This window comes from Ixodes scapularis, unplaced genomic scaffold, assembly GCF_016920785.2.
Source record: "Ixodes scapularis isolate PalLabHiFi unplaced genomic scaffold, ASM1692078v2 PGA_scaffold1__304_contigs__length_218370807, whole genome shotgun sequence".
Taxonomy (NCBI): Eukaryota; Metazoa; Arthropoda; class Arachnida; order Ixodida; family Ixodidae; genus Ixodes; species Ixodes scapularis.
In genome coordinates, this window is record NW_024609846.1 from 173615104 (window position 1) to 173633999 (window position 18896).

Consider the following 18896-nt stretch of genomic DNA (forward strand, 5'->3'; position numbering starts at 1 on the left):
GTAGCATGAAGTTTCTCTGTAGATCCGTGTATAGGGAAGCGTAGAGCTGTTTTATAGAGTGCATTAAGGGCTGACTGTATACGTTTCGTCTGTGTTCGCGTAAGCACACAGTGAGGGAGAGTGTAGTAGAGGATCTTCTTTAAGGCGAAAGCTGTAACTAATTCGCCGGCTCTGCGTTCGTCGACCCCACCGCGTCTCCGAACCACTCGGTGGACCAGGTGTGTTACCTGATGGCAGGTGTTTAAGGTTGTCTGAATTGCCTTGGTATATGTACGGTACTGGGAAGGAAAACCCACTACCCGAGAAGAGGGGGAGCAAGGGATAGGTCGGTTGTCTAGGTGTAGGAAGGTAAGCGAGTTAGCTGGCCGCTGGTAGTGGGAGTGGGAGAGGAGTAGGAGCTCCGATTTCTCAAAAGCAGCTTGGAGGCCTGCGCGGGAGAGGAACTTTGCAATAAGATCAAGACCGGTTTGGTCGGTAGATTTTACCTCCTCCGCCGACCCGTGGGTACACCAGAGCGTGATGTCGTCTGTGTAGTAGAGGCAGTGAAAGTGTGGGATCACGGACAGGGTTCGCGCGTGTGGAGCCATACCGAGGTTAAAAAAGGGTTGAAGAGAGTAAGGCACCTTAAGGGGTGTCGCGGGTGAGTGTGATTACCGGGGAAAGGTTGTCGCAAAGCCTAATTTTTGCCCATCGAGAACGGATGAATGAAGATCACAGCCAGTCTCGTGCAGGGGGGCGAAAATTGCATCGTGTAGCAAGGTATCCAAGTCTTCCCGGACGTCAACTGTGACGAGTGCATGACCCTGGCGGTCTGTAAAAATTATGAAGGTTTCTTGCAGTAGAAGAAAGATATCCTGGGTGGACATATAGGAAACCAATTCGGTGGTGAGCAAGGAAATTAGTTTTATCGAGAAGATTGTTTAGACGTGCAAGCGCCAAACGTTCCGTGGTCTTTCCAACACAAGGGTAGCTGATTTTTCAGGTTTCAGAATGAGAGAGATAATGGAGGAAGTTCATTCAGTGGGGAGGGTACCACCTTCTTAGTGACGATTGATTTGGAAAAGGAGAAATTCTTTGTCAGTGTCGGGGAGATTTATGAGCATAGAGCAGGTAATGTTATCCACGACTGAGCTTGTCCAGACTTTTTTTTGGGGCCAGAGCGAGAGGTCCGGTTCGGGAAGTGTAAAGGGTTGATCTAGATCTGAATTGGGGGAGCCTGAGTGCTCGTGGTACAGGGAAGGGTGCGGAGGAAATATGTACAGTTCGATGACGTGTTGTAGTAAAGAGTCAGAACCATATAGAGATCTGTTTTTTAAAGGTGGAAGGTGGGATAGGTTGTAGGCCAAGAAGTGGACAGAGTTAATACCAAGGCGATTTGATGTTCAGGGTGCTGTTAACTGAGTCGCAGATGCGATTCCTGCTTGTAGTGGAGAGTGTAGTCCAGTGGGTGAGAATATCAGTGTCAGGGTATCTAGCGAATGTAGGAGTTGTGGATTTCGTGTTTAGGTGTTTAGGTGCAAATTCGGTTGAGTAAGCGTTTGCGGCGCTTGGGCAGCTTCAAGAGAGGGGGGTTGGGTTGATCCGCCTAGACATCCGCGTGCATATTACCGGTAGCCTGTGATCGCGCTTGTCGGAGCGAGCTTGTCTAGGAGGCGTAGTCAACGCACGACTTTGCGTTCCGAATCCGAAGAAAACAGTCCCATTTGGTTTGTGTGGTGATACGCTTTCGGGGCTTATGTGCAAGTGAAAGTGCGATTTGGATATGGTGATGGTCTGAGAGTATGGTGTCAAGCAAGACTTGCCAAGTGTCGGGGGGGATGACGACCAATATGGAACGTGAAGTCTGGTGTGGGGTGTGTCTATCTCGCGCAGACGAGCCCGGTATATTGATAGGGGAGTATGTCTTTTACATGGTGAGTCTCTGCAAAACCGTCCTGGACAGAGTATGGAAGGCTGTTCCCACAAAGTATGCGGCGCATTGAAGTCCCCGTCAAGAATATTATTACGCTGGAATCGGAGTGTGCGGAGATACGTAAACATCGCAGAAAAAAAGATATGATTTATGATGGGTTCAGATATTAACTAAAGTGAGAGATAAAAAGGGGTTGATTGATTGATTCAGTTTGATTGGCGCAAAAGCATCTAAAGCTAAAGAGCGCCATAGTCTGTGACTATTTCATAAATGGTTTCTAGAGAGGAAAGAGGGCTCTAGTGGCCAGTGATAGAATAAAAGGATGTGCATGAATTTGTATATATATAATGTGGATGAAAAATTTAAAAATTGCAAAGTAAGTTTAAAGTTGACGTAAAAGTCCAGTGCTTTCTACAAATTTAAAAACATTTGTATGATTTATAAAAGGTTCATTTCAAAGCAAAAGAGCAAGGTGTAAAGGCATCTGTGCAGAATAAAACTGGGCGAAGTAGAATTGGCTGTATCTGTGATATGCGGGGCACTCAAGAAAGGTGATGCACTACAGTTAATGGTTCTCAACAGTGTTCGCATCCAGGTGGATCCTCCCGGCAAAGCAGATACCCATGTGTTAGATGTGTGTGGCCAATTCTTAACCTACAAAGCATTACCTCGAAAAAAACGGACTCTATGACGGGCACTTGCCCACTCCTGTAGCATCTGCTTCACAACATGGAGTATGTTGCTGGTTTCGCGGGACCATTCCTCTTGCCATTTACATTTGATACTTTTCTTTATGGTCCCTTTGTAGTCTTGGTAGGGTATGTCGTGAATATCAACCTTCCTTGTAGCACATGTGGAAGCGGCACGATCAGCAGCTTCATTGCCAGGAATACCCAAGTGACTAGGCACTCAGCAAAAGACTATGTGCAATTTGTTGTCCCTAGCCGCAGCAACCCTTTTATGTTGTAGCTGAGTTATTAATGGGTTTTTTGCTCTCTCAAGGGATCTGAGTGCTCTCAGAGTACTTAGTGAATCAGTGTAAACTACAGAGTATGCATGTCTATTTTCGATAATATAGTCTGTGGCCAATAGTAAACCGTATAACTCGGCAGTCAAGATAGTTGCACTGGAATTAATTCTCCGCACACTTTTAAGTGATTGTCCAATCATATAACACCCGACAGAGGAGTCGCTTTTTGTGCCGTCAGTATAAAAGCTGGTGTAGTCTTTATATGTATTTGGTAGCTCAAAGAATTCCTGTTTTAAGACTTCTGGTGGGGTATTTTTCTTAGTGTACTCAGTAAGTGTCAAGTCTGTGATTAGCAGACCATGTTCCCATGGTGCCACTGTTCCAGAAAGCTGAGCAACAGGTGGGTTTGTCTGAAGGCTAGCCGGAACGGCCATGGTCTTGTTCCGCAATGAAGAGGGGGGCTTAACAGCGGGCTTGCTTTGGAAGGTTCGTTCAAAACGTGTTCCCTTGACTAGTTCCCGACACGGATGTTGTACTACAGACCGTATCCTAAGGGAACACATTAGACCTAGGACATCTCGCCTTTTCTCTAGAGTCATTTCATTAGCTTCAGCATAGAGGCTCAGCACACGGGATGTACAAAACGCACCGGTGGCAAGTCGGACCCCTGCGTGATGGATTGGATCCAACATTTTCAGTGTTGATGCACTCGCTGATTCATACACCAAACATCCATAATCTAGGCGTGACCGTACAATCGACCTATAGATTTTTAGAAGGCACAGTCGATCGGAGTCTCAAGTCATGTGGGAGAAAACTCTCAGAATATAAAGCGACTTATGGCATTTTTGTTTTAGCGTTTTGATATGCTGGCTGAAAGAAAGCTTGGAGTCGAGTATAAGCCCCAGAAACTTATACTCCGTTTTTATCTGAACTGGTGCACTGTATGTGGTCAACGAAGGCTTCGGCATCACACCACGTTTTTGTGAAAAACAAACACAAGCAGTCTTTTCCGTGGAGAACTTAAATCTGTTACTGTCAGCCCACCTTCTCACATTATTAATAGTCAGTTGAACACGCCGTTCGCAAATTGCAAGGTTAAATGAGGAAATATCGATCTGGAGGTCATCTACATACAGCGAATAGTGGACTGATGGCGGTATGACACGCGCGATAGAATTGATTTTTTATAGCAAACAGAGTAACACTTTGGACAACGCCCTGTGGAACACCTTTGTCCAGTACAAACCATCGTGAGTGTACAGACCCCAGCCTTGCTCGTAAGGTGCGTCCACCTAGATAGCTCTCAATGGCATGGAACATGCGGACGTGGATACCGATATCAATCAAGTCCCTCAAAATTCCATACCGCCAGGCAGTATCGTATGCTTTCTCGAGATCGAAAAACACAGAGAGGCAGTACTGTCTATTTACAAAGGCCTCTCGAACAGTTGTCTCCAATCGAACCAATTGATCCTGGATCGACCGGGACGAGCGGAAACCGCACTGGTATTTATCCAGGATGCAATGTTTTCCAGCTGCTGCATCAGTCGTCTGTTAATCATATTTCGAAGGTTTTACACAAGCAGCTCATCAATGCTATTGGCCTGTAACTAGTAGCAGCATACGAGTTCTTTCCTGGTTTAAGTAGACGGATAATTGTAGCCGTTCTTCAAGCTGATGGAAGACGTCCCTCCTCCCATATTTTGTTGAAAAGGTATAAAACCAGATCAAGTGTAGACGGGTGGAGATGATTCAACATGAAGTAGTGGATACTGTTGTATCTAGGAGACCTGGGCTGGTCGTGGCCGCCTCGTCTGATGATGAGGACTTACGTGCTTGGGCTACCTCGCGTGGGTCATGGCGTAGTCCAAAGCTGGGACCCGCCGGTGAAGGAAACAACGTCTCTCAGTCGGGCTCAGAACAAGACTGCTTCGTCTTTCTCTTTATCTGTTGTCCCATGCACAGGATGCGCGGCTCATATCACGAGCTCGCCGCCCACATACGCGATACAGTAAATTTTAATCATAACATTCTTCCCTCCTTAGAAAATAAGAAAGACAAAATGATAATAAAAAAACATACGCAGACATCCTGTCTCCCTCCTTACTACTGGTATAGATCCAAAATGCGAAAAAATACAAATATACACATTTTCTTCCCTCCTTAATAAGTCTACAAAGAGGAAAGACAAAAAAAAAAGAAACACAAACACCCTTGAAAGAGAAAGAACAATACCCCGATCACAATCACAAATTATAACGGCGGACGAAAAGATCGCTCTCTACATACATAATAAAAAAATTACGTTCATCAAAGCACTTTCATAGTTCGTGGCCCATTGCCAAAATAGTTTGATGCGTCCCGAGCAAAAATTATGTCGCTTAAATACATAACGAAACAAAAAAAACACACATTCACCGTCCCTAATGTTAGTCTAAAAGTCATTTTAGGTTAGGGCATGACTCACACAAAAAGCAAAACGTAATCTTTAAAACGTTCTGGCAACCGCTTGGTTCGGGTCGGGCGACGCTGAAGCACTGGAGTAGCAGGGTCTTTTCGAGAAATTCCTGGCTGAGGCGAAGATTCTCCGCTTGTCAGAGGCTGACCAAGCTGAAGAAAAGCCTCGGACGCCACCTCCACGTCGCTCGATGCCAAACTGCGGTGTGGTAGCGAAACATCAGAATTCGCAGTCTCCGTGCAGCTCGACGCCGGACTGAAGGGAGGCGTGATTATGGGAGTTGCGGCCTCGGAGATGTCCTGGGAAACTGGACACGGGACTGACTCTGGCCCACGAGCATCCTTTGTACTCTGTTCTGGACCATCTGGGGCAGCATGCTCGGGATCGGGAGGATCTGGTACCATGGAGGTCGGTTTTCGGGAACCCGTTACTGCAGGCTCGGGTACAGGAGGTGGAATTATTCCAGGAATGTTTACTAGAACTGGGGTAGGAATCACAGGAAACAGCTCGTCTTCTTTAGACCACGATGACCTGGCCTTTTAAGGATGCAACGTTGTATGCGTTAATTTTTCTGCGTTCCAAGTTGTCCCACCGTCCAACTTATACGTTGCCGGACCAACTTGCCGGTGAATCCTTTGTGGCGATGAGTACTTCATTTGAAGCTTTCCTTTGTGTCTTGGCTTAAAGACCTTCACTGTGTGTCCAGGGGCAAAAGATGGTTATTTCACGGCACGCCGTGAGTCAGAATACTTTTTCATCTTCTCCTGGTAGTTCTTAACCAACGTAGGGAGCTGTTGTTGAACTGTGGTTCTATGATGACGAGGTTCGGGAGTTGCTCGACCTGTGAGATGCAGGCGTGTACGGTGATTTCGACCGTGCAAAAGGAACGCAGGAGTTTCTCCTGTAGCAGCATGGCGAGTGTTACGGTAGACTCCCAAATACTCAACGACGACGTCGTGTAAACGACGATGTTGTACCAAAGCTAGCTGAACGATTGACTTCAGAACGCGGTTAAATCTTTCTACGTGCCCATTCGCCTGAGGGTGGTAGAGGGTCGACTTCACATGCCTTATGGCATGTCTTTTCAAGAACTCTGCAAACTCCCTTGAAGTAAACTGTGGACCATTGTCCGTGGTGATTTCTTCTGGAAGTCCCTCCCGGGAGAAGATGGACCGCAGAAAATCAATCACCGAAGCAGTTGTTACGCTCTGAACGGCAGCGCGTCAGGACCAGTTGCCGAGGGTTTGACGCTATGAAGGACCATCTTTAGTTCAATAAGGGTGAAGGATCTATTATACGGCTCCCGCGCACCACCAGATGCCTTTATGGTCCTGGCTTCTTTCTGCTGTTTTAGCCGAAGAAATGATGGTGAATAGTGCCTGGAACTTGAAACAAACTCAAATGTTCCCCGAGAATATCGGCTTGTACCTCTAGAGTTTTCCGTTGCAGCATAACAAGGGAATGGTGAAAACACTATAGGATCCATTGATTTTGTTAATTCGGTCCCAGACCTCTTTCGAGGGATGTGTGGCTATTTATTTATGTCGCATACACTTGGAAACTTGTTCTTTTCGATTGCCGGCGAATGTACCGTGTACGGGCCTTCATTTGCTTAAAGAGAAGACGATTGCTTGATGTCGGATACCGTCAAAATATGCTCCATGCCTTGTTTTGTTTTTTTTCGTGATTCTGAGCATTCTTCATTCCACCAAGGCTTCGAAGGGCGTGGTAGGCGTCCCGAGGTCACGGGGATTGCTATTATGGCTGCATGAAGGATACAATTCGTTAAGTATTCGTTCACTTCATCAACTGAAAGCTTGTCAAGAGATGTGTATGCGAGCAGTGAGAATTCGCTGAATTCTGATAAGTTTGCCTTCTCAAACTTTCAGCGGGGAGTTCGGCTGGGGAGGGTCACACCTGGGTTATTTCGTCTTAAAACAATCGGCATGTGGTCACTGTCTAAAGGATTATCTGTAACGTGCCATGAAAACAGTGAAAATAAAATAGGTTCACTTATAGAGAAGTCAATTGTTGTAAATGAGTTTGTGGTGCATTAAATATCTGTGTTTTGTTTCGTTAAACAGACACAAATTTGTAGACAGAATAAACCGTTCGACAACTGGTCCACGCGTATCGCGTCTAGTACTGCCCCATAAAGGATTGTGTGCATTAAAATCGCCAAGAAGAATGAATGAATGGGGGAGTTGATCAATAAGTAACTCAAGGTCTTCACACCTTAAATGAAAGTTTGGTGGAAAGTAAAGTAAACAAAGGGTTATCAAACGGTCTGACAGTACGCGAACAGCCACTGCTTCCAAGGCGGTCTGCACGGGAACCTCAACACATGCAGCTGATTTTTGAACTACTATGGCCACGCCGCCAGAAGAGAAAGACGAGTGATCTCCATCCTTGCGGAAAAAATGAAAGTGCCTAAAGACACTTGACTGAATCCCCTTCAGGTGAGTTTCCTGGAGACACACTGCCAGTGGACGATATTCCTCCAAAAGGGAGCAAACATCGTCATAATTATGCAGGAGACCTAGGCAGTTCCACTGAATAAGACTCATTGTCGGTAAGAAGTTTGAAACTCAGGAGGTCGAGTTCGTAACCCTAGCGCATAAGCAGCTAAAGCTGTAATGCACCACTCACAAACTAGAGTTCTAAAAAAACATCTAAAAACGAATTTAATAAAAAACGAAAAAGGACATGAATGGGTGTGGATGTCAAGAGGAGGGCAGTTCCATCAAACCTTCGGGGAAAAATAAATAAAGGTAGTGCCCCAGGCGAGGGAGTCGCCAATAGTCCTCCGAGTGATCCTTGCGGAACTGCCCCCTCTGACCTTCAAGGGGGTGGAGACATTGGGCCGACGCCACTGGCGAGGGAGTCGCCGTTATTCCACTATCGCAACCGATCCCTAAGAGTGAGTGAGGTAATGCAGGTGAGCGACAAAGAACAGGGTTGCTGTAAGGTGTATGAAGTGTTAATGAACATTTTTGGGAGAGTTGAAACAGCATCCACGACTAAGCACTTGCTATGTGCCAGCTTCTGGACCTCACGCTTTAGTCTTTTTCTTTGGGTCCTCAACTTTTGACGAGATTTCACCACCCTTCGGGGCAGGTGGAGGCTCCGCCGGACTGCTGGAGGTATCCATTGCCTCAAACTCGTGATGCGAGGAACATGAAGGGCGCCCCTCAAGGCACTGTGACTCTGTCGTCACAGTTTTCTCATGAGGACGTGCGGGCAGACGGCGCGGGGCCGTCACCTTTGAGGATGTGGCCTGAGTTGAATCCCTCTGTTCTTGAGAGACTCCAGGTGAGATTTCGGAGGCTTGGGATTTGCCCGGGGCAGAAAGGTCTAAAAGGCAGACCTGTGTCCCCACGGAAGCCGTTGTCGGTGCAGTCCCCTTGCTGACTGCAGCGGAGGAGATGCCTCTCTGAAGGAATGAGAGGCGTTTTCGGGCTTCAAAGTAGGTCACATTTTCTTTGGTTTTCAGTGTTAGCATTTTTTTTTCTTCTTTAAACTTTGGGAATGAGGGGGAGTATGCAGGGTGAGTACCTGAACAGCGCACGCATTTAGAGAAATAATTTGTACAGTTGTCAGTAAGGTGATCATTGCTTGAACATTCTCCGCAGGTTGCCCGTCCCTTGCAAGTAGCTGCCCCATGCCCGAAACGCTGGTAGCTAAAGCAGCGTCTCAGATTGGGGATAAACGGTCGAACCTTGCAGTTGAAATAGCCCGCCTTGACCGCCTGGGGGAGGGTCGTGGAGTTAAATGTAAGCACAAGGTGCTTTGAAGGCTTCTCTTGGTCATCTCGACAAATGGTAATACGCCTCACTGCAATAACACCCTGATTGCTGAGTCCTTCAAGGATCTCATCCTCAGTACTTTCCAACAGATCATCTTCGGAGATCACGCCCCGAATGGTGTTGAGAGATCGGTGTGGCGTTACTGTGACTTTGTGATCAGCTATACTAGTAAGTCCAAGTAGCGCTTTAGTTTGTTGCTCTGTTTCAAACTCGACAAGAAGGTCTCCAGAGTGGAGCTTCTTTGCTTTGTAAGATTTTCCAACAGATGGTTCCAGGGTTTTTGCCACAAGGAACGGGGAGAGCTTTCCAAGTGGTAGTTCGTATTCGCAGTGCATTACTAGAAGCTTTTGGAAGCCTTTAGTATTATCGGTAGTCCTTAGAGGAGCGGTGGCACGGTGGCTTCGGTGCGAACGTTTTTCAGAGATTGATCAGAAGAAAGTTTAGCTTTGGAACCCATATAAAAACGGGGACCTTCGACATCTGCGGTGTGCCGCCCACCATCAGCCCAACATGGGACAGGCTAACGGCACATAACAAAAATGGCTTTGCTGTGCAAACTACTCCAGTAGCACCTACCCAGATGTTATACCGAAGAATCGGTCTAGACTAGCGTCCTTCTCCACTCAAGGTTGGCCCTCGCCGCCACGAGGTTAAAAGGGAATGGAGAGAAAAGAGAGAGGAGAAGTATAAGTAAAGGTGGGAGTGAAAGATCGGAGGGGATAGTAGAAGAAAAGGCGACTAGACTGAATCATCCTGGCCGGGCCTTACCAGGACTCCCGTCTACGAGAAGCTGGGGCCGAAGTGGTGTATTGCCACACCCGGGGGGCCTCGAAGGGCCCAAACCTACCCCGGGCTCGACTCAACCACCAGGATGCCTTTTCCTCGGACACGGAAAAGCCACGCACAGCCAGACGTGGGCGGACAAACCCGCATGGCTCGGGGTCCGTGGAGACGCCACTCTCCAAACACCTGCTTTCACAGGTGCCCCCTGCGAGGAGATAAGGAGGGGGGGGGGGGTGTCTCGGTAGTTGGGTGAGGCATGTTACGTAAGGGAGGAGAGTGTCTGGAATGTCTTCAATGACATATGAATTTCCTCTGCGAACGTAGATTGAGGAGAGCAGCGTACCAGCGTCAGCATGTAGACCGCGGCATCCCGGTATGTTTTTGACATGTGCTTCTTGGAGAAGACAAAGTTTGGGAGCCTGTGTTGTGTTGGCAGCCACTAATGTAACGGGGGAAAATTTGCGGAGAGGCTACAACAGTTCCACTGTGTCAATGTGATGGTCATGGTTCTAGTTAGGCGCGAGGGTTGGGATAGATGAGGAGGGTAGCCGCTCGAAGTTTTGGAGATTTGCCGTCTAAGGCAGCCGGGCTTCGTGGCCGCGCCTGATGGATTGAGTTTGTTCATCCATGGGGGTAGGGGTTTCGGTGAAATTCTTGGTGAATATATGTGCAAGGGTGTTGGGTGATCCTGTGTGTGGGTGATTAGTTCCTCGAGATTGGCAATGCGTTTTTTCTGGGAGTCGAGGCGCCTTTGTACTGCTTGTTGGGCTTCAACTACTGTGGTGAGTGTGTCGACGCGCTTGACCAGCTCCGCGACAGCAATGTCAAGTTGATTAAGATGTTGGGAGAGGGCGGAAAAGAATGGGGCGGGCACGGCGGGCCGGGCTGAATCACATGTGTCATGTCGATAGCTGGCTGCAGAGAAGCTGGGGTATTGGAGGATGATGATGTTGTGGTCAATGGTGTGGCGGCAGCATGCAGTCCCGCATGAAGTTGGCGAGCCAGGGTTCGCTGATCGCCCCAAGTGGCAGTGGTGGACAGCGCAAAGGAGGTTCGGATCGGGCGGGGTGTCGGCCCGGTGGGGGGTACCAGACTGGTTATGAACGGGGGTCATACCGCAGAGCGGGCCGCCTGTTGTCGGTGTCAGAGGCACTGGCGAAGAGCTGCTCGAACAGAGACGTCATCGCGTTGTCGCTGGATGAGGTGAAGTGACACATCGGCAGATATTTGGGCAGGGATCTGTGCGGCGTGCAAGAACACTGGCCAAATGTCAAGGGGCTGCGCAGCTGAGCCAGCGGAAAGGATTTGGAGATGCATTATAACTACGAAAAGTCCGGGGTTGGGGTGGCCCGAAAGACTAGATTTCCGTAGCTTTCCAGGGGGGGGGGGGGGGGGGGCGGGGGGGTCCATTTTCCTCCTCGGTCGGGTACCTCTGGGGGGAGGGGGGAGGGGGGGGGGTTACGCGTCCTGGCTTGGGATGGACACAGATGCATTGGCGTGTTGCGAAGCAGCGGTGTCGGCCGTAGCCATATAGGTTCCGTACTGCAATGGGGGCACCGAGAATAGTGGAACCGTTTCCGCATCAAATTTTAAACGACTTGGAATTAGCGAAAAAAAGGACGAGCGGGCAAAATATTGTACTGGGAGAGAGTTGTGCACTTGTCGAAAATAATGCAGTGAGGGACTCGGGTGTATGGTGAAGATTTTTGGAGGATTCGGTAGGATTTTGGAAAGTGTGACGCAGGCACTGCGTTTGAATGAGCTCATGCGGCGTTCTCCCTTAGACGGAAGAACACGCTCGAACATGTCCAAAGGGTAAAAATAGTTCATGATGGCATTACCTTCTTGTTGGCACACGTCGGTGTCGCACACTTTTTCACCGGGCTGCCTTTGAAGATATGAATTCAGCACTAGAATAACGAAAGGTAGTTTTGCTTAGTTGGAACACTTTCAGCAGGCGTGAGTTAACACGCATAAAACACTTAACAAAAAACGTAGAGCCTATTAGGGTAAACCAGCGTGAATTAAATCGAGCATGAAAGAAGGGACAAAAGAGTATACGCTATGATGGGAAAGAAGGCGAAGTGTGGCGATCGACCGCTTCTCCCAGTAGCCGAGTGCGGTCCCACGCATCATGCCTTAAGTATCATTATTACCATGATGCTAACTGTAAGCTGGCAATAGTGCCAGAAAGGCAGAATTAATTATTTTCAAATGAAGCTAAGAAAACACACACACTGAAACGAAGCAGATAATAAACAGAATATATAAAGGGTCGTGCTCCCCTTTACGTGTGAAAACCTTCTCTGCGGATTGGGATGAATTGCTCAATCTTCCCATTTTTATTACCATCGTTTTTCTTCTAGTACCGTAGTGCAAGGTCGCACTACTTCCAGCATATCAATCATGCTGCGCTTTATATCCATGAATCGCGAGACAGCTCTTGCTCGTTCGATTGTCACACCTCCCCTTACTAGCCCACCATAAGCAACCGCCTGGTGCTGTTGATTTTTTTCATCTCTGTGTCTATTCACGTTCAGCTTACCATGACCACTAAATAACTTACCCAACTTCGTTTTTCATCGTAACGATTTTATTGAGATTTGCAGAATGTGTGCGGAAAACCTAATGTGCTAAATATTGTTTATTCACACAGTATTAAAGAAAGAACAAGGCGTTTTAGAAGTACCCAAAACACTATTTTTAATCTCCCTATCAATGGAGGATTAATTAAACATAGGTTATGTGCAAAAGCCAATAATTCGTGCATTACTGACTTTGGTGCACCGATGACGACGCATGAAGCACTATTAAAAGTAGATTTTTTTTTTCTTAGTAAATACGATAAGAAAAAAATGATTTTTGCAGTCGAAACCAATAGTCTTGCGGCACTTTGAAACTGCGCCATTAAAACCTACTAGACACTTTTCAAAAGTTTCTGAAGTGGCCATGATATATTTATGTAATTTCTACGACGCAAACACCATTTATGTTGTGGGCACCAATCCGTTCATTTCCTCTTTGCGATTGTAAGGACCTCATCATCCGTTCTTCCATTCTCGTCCGGGAACCCTCGGCGCCCAGGTTGCCCTTACTATGGTGCCTCGGACGATTCTCTGACTTGTGTTTATATCACGTTCAAAAAAAGCGTGGTTCCCGATTTCCGCCTAATGACGTCATAGCAGTGTCATGTTGTTGTCGGCCGCTATCCTCGCGGCGTCACAGCAGCGGTGGTGGATGTGGCAGACGCCTGTTCTGCTGCAGGTCGCTCTACAGCTTTACAGTCCACGGAAGCTGCGGTAGCCAGGAGTTGGGACGCCGCAACTGCGGCGACACTCGCGTTCGCTCCTGATTTTCGCCGGTATTTCTACAACCAACCGCCAGGATCGCGACATCATGACGAATCGCCTTTTCTGACACAATTTGTTGCCACTTGGGGACCACTTCGATGCATGGGGAGAATAGGACCTAAACACAACAGTCGGAGAAGCGTTCCAGGCCCCGTTTGATTGCTGCTCCGTTGCCTCCACAATAAGGTTGTAACCGCGAGACATCCAGTGCCCACATCGTGACAAAGGATTTATTTAAAGGTGCTATATTTTATTTTAATACATAAAGTATCACCCCTATGCACGCGCGCGAGCATTTTATACCACACATTTTTCGCGCAAGTCACCGCGCATAAAGTGTTTTGGAGAGCTCCGTTTTTGCGCGCCCTTCTTGAAGAGAACTTTCCACAGCTTGGGAGCTGGAGCAGTGTCTTCCAATACTGGAGACCCACATTGCTACAGCTCCGACGTTTCGACTATACTTGGGGACAGAGTCAGCTCGCGAGGAAGGTCAAGGCATTCATTACACAGTCGCTTCTGCACTCAAAGATTGTAAAACAATACCCCGTGCGCATAAGTAATTGTTTAACGGCTATCTATTTATTGTCTAACTTTCAACCAGGAAGAAGTGATGATACGCTCGACGCTTCCAAATTTGTCATTGCATACTACAAGTAAGCGGCACAAGTATAATACGTCAGCTTCTGTGCTGGTTTGCGAGAACCCGACAATGCCAGTGGGCCCATGCCGTATAGCGAAATAAAGCTTTGTTTAATGGGTCGCGAGGGCCGTAGTCGAACTCCTATATAATCTCGGACGCTGTTAAGTTGACAGTGAAATAATTTTCCAACCTATTTATCCTTAGCTTTAATCCTCAACTCAAGAGCGAAATGAGAAATCTCCTGGTTGTGATGTGCGTGGGCACCGGATGCGATGAGTCCAAGTTTCCACCATGCTTTTTAAGCATACGACGGAATTTATCATTCCCAAGAGATGAAAGGTGGCGTCGCGGAAATCATTAGACACGAACGGGAATTATCAGGTTCTTCAGCGGATTGATTGTTGCCGAGCGCAATGCTCGCGTTCATTGTTAGAGCTAGGCTCGGGCAGTGTTGGAGGTAACGCGTTACTAGTAACGACGTTACTGGTGACACGTTACAGTTTTCGCTAACGCAGTAACGTACTCGTTAGTAATCTGAATGACTAACGAGTAAAGTATTTTCGCTACTTTTTACGGTATCGGCTATCAAATTTCGTTACTCGTTACTTTTGACCAAAACTGGTGAAATCCTGCACGAGCTTGTCTCAAAATCCTGCACCAGCTTATCGCTGCACGGAACCGGCATTCGTCACAGTAAAGTTAAAAGGCGAAAAAGGCGAAGGCGAAAAAAACCTTCGGCTACCAGCTAATTCGTTTCATCCTCCTTTTTCTTTTTCTTTTTTTTTTTTTCATAGTGTCACCACCCACAAGGCTTGAACGAACGACTGCGTTACAGTGTCCTCACCTCCCTCCTCGTCCCCCTTCCCTGCTTTGTGCAGCAGAGTGGACAGCGGGGGAGAAGCCGTGGAGAGACATCCGTTTACAACAGTGAACAACTAGTGGGGAAGCGATTTGCTCATTTCTCTAGTTTAAAAAAAAAAAAAAAAAAAACACCCTTTGTGGAATATTTTTACCCTCGCTCTCCCGCTCGCTGCCTGAAAGTTCCTGACCCACTTTTGTACACAGAAGAATCTTTCGCTTGATTAGTGTCTAATTCCCTAAGGTCATAATAAAAAATAAAAAAAAAGTTTTAAACCTGGAAAGAAAACTTACAAACACGAAACCTTTTTTTCTTTTCACAGAAAAATAAGAGCTACTGCTGGTAAGAGGCAGCAAGTGATTATAGCCAGTGTGCTGGTAACCGGTGTCCTGTTCCAGATAGTGAAGTAAATCAGTCTCTGGTAATAGTATGAACCGGACTGTTACTAAAACCGGCGTACAGATGAGGGGTGTTGGTTGGCTGGTTGTGTTCCTGCAGTCCTCGTTCGCATCCTGTAGTTTATAAAAGCCGATTGACTAACATCTCCGACTCATTCTGCGCGTGAGATGGGCATGAATAACAAAAGTCCGTCGCCATGGCCAGCAAGTCTGAATGAAATGTATCAACTAAAGGAGAAAGAATCAGGTAATTTACAGGTTCAATGCTTAATTCTGCATGCCGAAAATTAAGCTGCTTCGCCCATCAAAACACTATGAAACAACTCTGTAAATTTTAATCTTTACCCAAGCTTGTTAAGGTGGCTTATCTTACATCTCTGCCAAACATATTTCCTCGAACAGAAAAGTAACGTAAGAGTAATGTTCGTTATTTTTGAAAAGTAACGGTAACGGTATATCGCTACGTTTGCAAAAGAGTGACGTAGCTCGATAACGCGTTACTTTTTACCAAACTAACGAGTAACACTATTTCGTTACTTTTTTTCGGTAACGGGCACAACTCTGGGCTCGGGTGACGTACTTAGGCATCACATATGCATCACAGTAAAAAGGTGGAAAGCTTTAGAAGGAAAGGAGGAAAGAAAAATAGTAGTCGGCTATATTTTCAAAATTTCGCACCCCAACGCAGGTTTATGGCTTTCTTATTTCGTGTACCAGTTGTTTTTTGGGGCGCAATAAACAATATTCGATTAGTAAAATGCCAATTCATCCCAGCCCAAAATTTATTTCATGGACCATTTAACGCTAAAAGTAATGTGACTTCGCACGAAAATGCTGGCGGCGACTGCTTGATCCTCGTGGTTCTATGTGAATGCGAGTTTTTCCGACGTCGCGTTTTTAGCGCACACCGCCAAAGGAGGAACTTACACTGTTTTTTTTTTTCATTTAAATTTTTTTTTTTTAGTTTTTGGGTGCCTTTAACAATGCCGCACTGGGTCGACATGTCACGGGGTACGCACTCAACCGCCCGGTTCTATTGTCGGTTCCAGGTTAACAAAAACAGGACAAGCTCCTTTCTCAAGGCCCTCCATTCTTTTTTGTGTTTTTAACAGAGCGAACGCTAGAGAGGGGACGAATAGAAAGGGAGGAAACCACCAATCACAGCAAGCAGATAGCTTGGTTGGAGGTGCTTGTCTGATTTTCTTAACCTGCTGCAGACTGTGTATTGAGCTAAGCGACTCAGTATTGACAGATTTGGTGAAATATTTGCTGGCGGCGACATGGATGCTGTCATTAGAGAAGAGTTCATAGGTAAAGCTTATGGTTCCCATTTCCTCACCCCAGCCGCCTTTTGAAATTCAGGTATTAGTCAACATGTCTTACACGTTCTGGGTGAGCTTTCGGTGTGACTCGTGCCGATGATGATGATGCTGACGGCAAGCAGGTAAGACATTGGTCGAGGCAATAGGTTTTCGTGTAAATATCGACTCTTCTTCTGCAAAAAACAAAAAAAAGGGGGTAATGTGTAATCGATTTTTTCCGTCTGTTGGTTCCTTTTCTTGTCTGGGCGCACTCGCAACGTGTTAAGTAATTTTGTATATTATTTTATGGGATAAAAAATTGGTTGCATGTTTGGTCGTTCTGCCGAAAGTGTTTAAACGCGGTGGCCTTATAGTAGGGTGTTGCCTAGGGAAAGATGACCCTTAGTCTCTCAGTGCCTGGGGTGGGTGGTGCTTTTACTTCAGGTTGTTCCTAGGTAGGGTATTGTAAAAAAACAAATTACAATACCCAATTTTCGTTTTGTGACCCTGCGCGTGCTTTCCTTCAGCACAACCCGGATGCCTAACATTTGAGGTAAATGTTCTGGGCCACTAAGTGAGGGGAAGCGTGAATTTTCACCCTTCGTACTCCTCCTCGTTCCGCGGGTTCTTTCTACACCACCTGCTCTTTATCGTCTCTTTCTTGCCCTTTCCACCCACCTCTGCTCCGCGCGCTTTCTCACACCACCTGCGTCTGCTCCTTTTGTTTCTGTGTTCTGTGTCGGTAGCTCAGTAATAAATACAGATAAATAGGTCCATAGCTGACTCAGCAACACGCCCAGCTTCCACACCGGTTACCGGGGTTCGATCGCCTACACAGGTTGCCATTTTTGTTTCTTCAAGATTGTTTAGTGGTTAGGGATTGACCGACTTACACATATCGTACTTACCGGTTCCTGAGGCTGGTAGGCCCTATAAAGCTATCGCTGTAATATAATTTACGATATAAACAGCAAGTCCGAGAGTAGCGTACTTTCCCGCAATCATATATGTGACAAAACAGATCGCGAGAACTTATTGGCTTACGCCTGCCGACTTACCATAATGCACCATGCTTAAATAAAGTGGGAATTAGAAACATTATTCCGTTATAAACGCTGCCGTCTGCGTTGCGCAAAGCCCTAAACAGCTGTCGAGCGTTTCTTCAGAAAGATAGCTTGAATTAAAACAAATGTTTCTGCCATGTCAAAACTTCAATGATACGATTGGTATCTTTTCGGAGGCGAGTTCTGCGGTTGATTTCTAGAGTTGAAAGAAATCGGCTTGAAATGCCAAGATAGATTGTATAACTCGAGAACACACTTTGAACCAATGAGAAACAGGCTTGGACATTACAAAGGGGTGGATGCAGTTAAGGCAATATTTATTTTAGAATTTGTAAAAGTTGTTTTCGTGTTCTCATTTCCATGCAACAGTGTCCCATAGGTATGCGCATGGGTAAGCTCATATCATATCGTACAGGCAAAATGGTCTAACTTTTAATTTTATTGAAAGTAATGTATGTTGTAGGGAATTGTGAAACAAAAGAGAAAAAAAAAAACGTGTGCGCTGCGGGTTAGATTATTTGTTGATCTCGAGTTATTGAGCGAAGAAGCGGCCGTGGTGGAAATGGGCGTTTTCTCCCGAATGTGGAAAGTCGCATACTTGACTCACTTTCCTCACGTGGTATTGGCCTCTAGATTATTTGTTTGCTTTTTTGTCGTTAACTTCGCGGACATTATGAGGAGGCCGTAATGTATCAAAATATTTTGGGTGTTTTATATTTCTTATTGAAATCGTCAAAGTCACTTCTCAGGTTTATTTTTAATGAAACTTTGAAGACCAACTATATGCGAACTACTTAAGTTAAATTCAAAATATTGATGCCCGCGGAAAGCTCGAAAGAAGCCATGTACAAATATATTTGATTCGTTTAGTGATGCGCATGTTTTCTTGCGCTGTTACTTAAATGTCGTAAAGATTAAGAAAGTTGGAAGTTTGAGAATAATTTTCTCTCAAACCGCATTTTTATTATTATTGTCAAGTGCATGACTGAGAAGGAACGCTTTTCCGTACTTCTAGAACTTTCGAGTTTTCTCTTACGCCGAGCGTGAAAGACCAGGGGGCCAGCATGACCTTGCTGAGTTAGTCTCGGCCTAGCCCACTTTCGGGCATTCTAGGTCGTATACTCGAGATACTGCAGCGCGTAGTGGAGGAGCCGAGCGTGGTCTTGCCGACTCACTTTTTCTCGCAGTGTCGCTCCAGCCAGCTGTCACGCCGACAGAGCGAAGTTCGCGGCTGCTGTATTGACGCTCACTTTTGCTTTTGTTTCTGGCACAACATCGCGGATTAAACATTTAATTTATATTTACGCGCGTTGAGTCTTTTCCATGCGCTACAGTAAGCTTGTGTAACGTGA

The 18896-nt window shown here is 46.4% G+C and overlaps 1 protein-coding gene across 1 annotated transcript in view; it reads right to left on the reverse strand.

The window, feature by feature from the left end:
• Positions 1–16632, reverse strand: part of LOC121835867 (endothelin-converting enzyme 1-like) — a 62783-nt gene extending 46151 nt beyond the window's left edge. The window contains exons 1-2 of the mRNA XM_042290405.1: positions 16563–16632; positions 11774–11842 (exon numbers count right to left, since the gene is read on the reverse strand). Of these exons, the coding sequence (XP_042146339.1) occupies positions 11774–11842; positions 16563–16632 (139 nt within the window). The remainder of the gene's footprint in view (positions 1–11773; positions 11843–16562) is intronic.
• Positions 16633–18896: the final 2264 nt, after the last annotated feature.